Genomic DNA, 5,859 nt, shown 5'->3' with positions numbered 1-5,859 from the left:
TGGCTTATAATTTATTTTATCAAAAAAGGTATTTATATTGTTTTTCCCTTTTGAAACAGATGTTCAGTTATGCTAAAGTCTTTGATTGCACTTCAAGTCTAAAGTTTACATTTTAATTGTTTGGCACTGACCTTTCCTCATTGATGTTTTACTTAGGCCTAGTTATGTTTTACTCTCCTTTCCGTTTATTGATGTTACATCACTGCTAGTGCTACCTAAAACAGAAAGTACATTTTTATACTGAGAAACTTTGCCTTGAATATTTTATTTTATTTTATTCAGCAAGAGAGTGCACTTTACCTGGTGAAGAAACCAGTGTTAACGTTTGTTGTGTAGGGTGTAGGCCTATACTTGAACACTGAGGAAGCCATATCAAAATTCCTGTTGAATTGTTCATTCAGGGATTCATTGCAGAATTAAAACCAGCTTGAAATGGTATTTTGGTCTGTTACTCCTTTTTATTTTAGTTTTTGTTACCTTGTAGGTGGTTGTACTGTTAAGTAACTTGAAAAATAAGCATAATAACCGACATGAAAACATATCGTGATAAATATCGTCTGTCGCGATACTGCTCGAAAAATATTGTGATATTATATTTTTCAATATCGCCCACCCCTACAGTGAGTATTATATTACTACCAGGAATCAGGTAGTATATGCATAAATAAAAGGTAACAATGGAACAATACATGTTGAACATTTCTTCTTTTCTGTGTGAGTAGAGGGGGGTGTACCTTGGGGCTGGTCTGAGGCCTCTGCACTCTCTCTGGGCAGCTTCTCCACCAGGAACATGAGCAGGGAGCGGATCTCCGGCTCATTACTGTACAGAAACGTCTGGTAGCCGATCTCTCCTTTGTAACCAACGTCCTGGAAAACAACAGCTTGACATGTTACTGTACTCAAACTGACACATTAATAACACACTGTTGGGTTTTTCTAAACACTATTTTCAGATGGTATTGATGGATTTAACAAAGACAATCTGACTTCAATGTCCACATACAGGCTTTTTTCAGGGCTTTCAAAAATAGTTTTACATTTCATGGTCAGCTTCTGTAGATGTTGGTGTCAGTGGTCATTTATAACTGAGCCAATTCCATGTAATGACAGAGACCATATGTTTGACTGTAAGCCCCTGAACAACTTAGTATGTGGAATTTGAGATAGTTCATAAGAGATTTCTTTGGTCAAGAATAGACACATTCTTGTCTTAAGATGCAGGCTCTCACTGTCATTAGGTGAGTTGAACCCTATTATTTGTAAGCACTAAACAGCTACATGAAAATGGTTATAAATAATAACAGAGTGGTCTCACCTGACAGGCCTGTGCCAGGCTCATGCCCACTCTGAAGCGGGCAGACATGCCGGGGGGCAAGGAGGTGGGCAGCGCGCCCCCAAGACCGGGGTCGATCACCCGGACACATCTGACCACCGCCTCCACTATGAGCTCACTGCTGAACTGTCTGACGCTGCCTGTCTCCTGACTCACCTCCCTGTGCCAAACACATGATCAAAATGTTAATATGGAAATAAAAAGATAAAAGAGAGGTCTTATCTTTGGTCTACCCATGGCAGTAGCACATGACTTGATGATGTCATTTACTCTGTATCATTTGATTTAGAGTTTGTTCACTTAATCTGCCAAGCTTAATACAAACTGGAATGATCAATCAAAGGCTTTTACTTTATTAGAACATCACAGCTTAGTTTTGAGGAATTCTGAAATATTGGCAAGATGTTTTTATTCTACAGTGAGTAGCATATGTAAGAAACCGGAGGCCATAGTTAGTGAAGTCTCTGTTGCTGTCTGTGTCCTCAGTCACCTCCCTGTGGGACACAGTCCAACCTCACAGCCTCAGGTCTGATCATGTGATGGGCTGACTTAGCTTAGTTTCCTCATAGCATGTTGCCAATCACCACATTCACCATTGTACTGTCAACATTCCTTGTCCTTTGAACACCTAAGGTTGGCATAGTATACTATGTTAATTAAATCATTATACTGTGGATACTTACGTGCCAACTTGTTTGAGGGCGTGAATCAAAATCTTGTCAACTTCTTCCATCGCTGTAGTATTTCCGTAGAGATACGAGCCGATAGACACCACTGTAGAAGATTACCTGATGCGAGTAAGTTATTTAATAACATCAAGTTAGCTAACATTAGTGTATGGTTCGTACGGATTAGAGGCTATAGAACTAGCTTCCATCTTCTGTTAGCTAACTTGGGAACTAGCTAGTTTTTAATTAGCGAAGCTGACACTACACACCTCCCTGATAAACGCCATTGTCATTTCCCGAGTGTCTGAAGCGCCTAGTTATAAACTAGCTTTTGTTATAATAAATATATTATAGTTCCCAACTATTAAACTGACATTTGTGTGTCTTGTTCAGAGCAAGCCCCCAGGAAGTGCGCCGGTCGGACTCTGAGGAAAATATTCGTTGTGGCCAAACGGCGGTACTACTTTTCCGTGTCAGTCGCTGGGCCCTGTGACACTAGAGGTTTCTCAACACTTTAAGCATGTTTGAGACGAGCTGCGCCTCGCCTCGAAAGTAGACGAGAATAGCCGATCGCAGCCGGGGGAGGTCTCAGAAAAGCTCGCCTGAAGTCGGACAGCTCGGAGTCGGTCCTTCTTCTTCTTCTTCTTCTTCTTCTTCTTCTTCTTCTCTCGGTTTTTTGGCGGGTTGCAAACAGCTTTAAAGTGCATACCGCCACCTCCGGAGTCGGCTTGACTCGGTTTGCATTTATAAAGAAAATGAATTTAATCGTTAATGTCAGATATGTTCTAAGTAAATACATTTGTTCCTGCTCAAGGTTAGATTCAACTTTATTGTTATTGCACATATTACAGGTACTGAGACTACGAAATGCAGTTTAGCTTCTATAACCAGGAGTGCAAAAAGCAGTAAAGTGAAAAGTAATGTACACAATCTACAGAATAAAATATAGAATGAATTGAATGAGGAGGGGTATCAATACACTAGATATACACAGCAGCCTGTGAGCAGTATTAACAGTGTGTATGAATACACGATATACACAGCAGCCTGTGAGCAGCATGAACAGTGTATGAATAGGCTAAGATATATAAAGTATAAAAACGGTGAGCAGTGCAAGTATAGTATACAAATATATAGATATTAATTTCATGATGATAAACATTGTGGAACAATGATGAAAAATGTGAATGGAAGTGGCGAGGTAAAACTGACACAAAACAACAACAAACTTTTGCCGAGCCAATTGGAGAGTTTCATCACCAGCACGTGGTAAAAACCACAAATGTGCGCTCAGCTCGAGATACCAGCGAGTCGTTTCCCATCAAGCATTTTGCTTCCGCAGCCCGTGGAGAGAAACTGCGCCGCCTCGCTGCGCCTCGCTCTCAAGTCTGCGGGAGTCTTTGTCCCGCGAGATTTCAACGTCTCATGTAAGCGAGCCTCCAGAGCAAGTCGGACAAATGACTAACCATCATGCAACGCACGAGCAAGACGTTCATCGAAATAGCGCAGGTCTGCGCAGGTCTCACTTGTCTCAAACAAGCCTAATCAGTCACACAGCCAGCCATGAACTTCCGGGGAACGATCCTCGTCTACATGAACCACGTAACGATAACCGTTTTTGGACTTCCGTTGTCGTAACTCTTCTATCTATATGGCGCTGNCTGAACTGCATTATGCTGCGTTCACAACGGACGCGATGCGAATATTCTCAAAGGAGTAAACACAGCTGACAGCCGCGGTGAAACTCCAGCGGTTGAGCCATGAGAATATTCGCATCGCGTCCGTTGTGAACGCAGCATAATGCAGTTCAGAAACCACTGTTCTGACGCATTTAAAGCAACTTCGAGATTTTAACAGTATCAGGGGCACGCAGGCCATGGTGGCCGTAGGACGTACAATTATTTGATCCCACCCTGGTGCACTCGCAGCACTCACAGCACTCACATTCTATGACTGAGTGACTTTCTGTATCACGATAGATATGATATCTCTGAAAAGGAATATCGTGGAGACCTAATATCGTCTCGACGATATATATCGTCATATCGCCCACCCCTAACTCACTGTTACACCTTATTGATGAGTCATCCGCAGCTGTCCTCTCTTCCTGCAGGTAAATCTGCGGTCCTGCAGAGAGCCATCGTTGCCGCAATCAGAGCTCAGCTCTCTGTGCCCTGGCTGCCTCCAAACTGCAGACTGCCTCTGCACAGTCAGACACAAGTAAAGTCCTCCTGTTGCATTCTGATCTCCAGAAAAGCTTTAATGCTTCGGGATGTGCAGCTAGCGAGTGCCAGCATACATCTGACCAGGGCCAGAGATGATTCCATTGTTTAATGAAATGTATCTGAGGTATTTGACATAAAGGACAACTAATATCCTTGATAACTTAAATCCTTTGTAACCTTCAAAACTAACCTATTAAGACCAGATGAAACTTATGTGTGTTTTTATTTTAAATATACAGGTACAAAAAAGACTTTGCATATTTATAGTACAACATAACATACAAAGGAAAGCTGTGATGGTTATATAATAAAGCTGGATTTGGATGGACCTCTTATCAGCAGATAATTATCAGGAAACAATTCTATTTTGGTCGGGACATTCTAGAGACGATTCAATGATTGTGTCTTGATTTGAACTTTCAGACTGAAACTTGTTATTTATCATTTGTTACCTGCCAAGAGACTCGTATTCTGATGTTTTTTTTTCCTGTTTAGAGTCCAGGAGCATTGCACAGCTTTCATGTCCAGCCTCTGAGCTTAGCACACTGTTCTCCTGGGAAGAAGCCGCTGAAAGGTATGCCTCCTGCTGCACACTTTAAAACACGCTGCAAAGTTTCACTTCATCTGGTTTCCTGTTTCATCAGTCCTTCAGAGTTCTGTTGTCATTGAGGTTGTCTCAGATTTCAATATTTACAGCAACTTCCCTCATTCATAATTATCCAAATGTGCCTGTTTTTGATCAAATTGTTAAGAACGTCTACAATTATAACATGAAGTAAATATATTATTTTCAGTTGGTGGAAAATAATAAAGCTGAATGAACTTAATGGGAGATAAAACATGTCTGTTTTTGTGGAATCTATGCAAGGAGAGGGTCAAATAGCCATGACCCCCCCAGATTTCTGCTGAAATCACTGTGTTTAGAAAGTAAGGAAGACATAAGTGTGTCTTCTGTCTCTTTAATTTCAGAGGTGAAGGACTACCATCGAGACATTCTTCCCCCTGTGACTGCACAGCCTTCCCATCATGCCTCAGTGGTGGCGTCCATATTGGAGCAGCATACAGCAGAGCTCAGCGCTGCTCAGGAGTGGGACAGCGAGTGGAACAGTCAGGGCCTCCTGTCCCGCCTCAAACCACAGGCAAACCCTCACACTGAGTCACCTTAAAGTCCTTATCTTACATTAAAAACTGTTTTTGGCAGTTGATTTCTGGGGGGTGTATGCAACAGATAGTCAATGTATGTTTCTTTATTTCATACTGAATAATATGTAAAAAAAGGAAAAATATTAGGTCCAATAAAAAAAACTTTGCTTCTGGAAGCAGGCCATTTCGTGACGTCACGTGTGGTTCCCGGCTGCCGCTGTCTGGATCCCTGCTGCCGTCCGGATCGACAGCCAATGCGCGCAGCCAGCGAGAGTTCACAACGAAAAATGGCGTCAAATATTGTTGATGTTTACGCATCAGAAAAAGCTAATAGCGCGGGTATTTGGCACAATTTGACAGAACAATTATTTGGTGTGGACGATGATAAACACTGATACACAAAGTTGACATGCGGCTATACCAGCAATGCTACACTGTGTGATGCTGGGACGGGCTGAACTCACCAGGATTCGCGGAACCACACGTGACG

The 5,859-nt window shown here is 42.1% G+C and overlaps 2 protein-coding genes across 2 annotated transcripts; one reads left to right on the top strand and one right to left on the bottom strand.

Moving 5' to 3' along the window:
• Nucleotides 1-689: 689 nt before the first annotated feature.
• LOC104944807 (coiled-coil domain-containing protein 22-like) lies at nt 690-2,618 on the bottom strand (the record flags this gene model as incomplete). Its single annotated transcript, XM_010770384.1, has 3 exons — nt 2,017-2,618; nt 1,316-1,493; nt 690-867 (listed from the first exon to the last, which is right to left on the bottom strand). Coding segments are annotated over exons 1-3 (406 nt in total), but the record flags the coding sequence as incomplete, so codon positions are not given.
• A 1,443-nt stretch (nt 2,619-4,061) lies between these two features.
• On the top strand, nt 4,062-5,460 carry LOC104944806 (coiled-coil domain-containing protein 22-like). Its single transcript, XM_010770383.1, has 3 exons — nt 4,062-4,221; nt 4,722-4,800; nt 5,196-5,460. The coding sequence occupies exons 1-3, from the start codon at nt 4,081-4,083 to the stop codon at nt 5,390-5,392; spliced, it is 417 nt and encodes a 138-aa protein (XP_010768685.1). The 5' UTR covers nt 4,062-4,080; the 3' UTR covers nt 5,393-5,460.
• Nucleotides 5,461-5,859: the final 399 nt, after the last annotated feature.

The sequence above is a fragment of the Notothenia coriiceps genome, unplaced genomic scaffold, assembly GCF_000735185.1.
Source record: "Notothenia coriiceps isolate Sejong01 unplaced genomic scaffold, NC01 NC01_scaffold00008887, whole genome shotgun sequence".
Lineage (NCBI taxonomy): Eukaryota > Metazoa > Chordata > Actinopteri > Perciformes > Nototheniidae > Notothenia > Notothenia coriiceps.
This window is presented reverse-complemented; position numbering and strand designations above follow the sequence as displayed.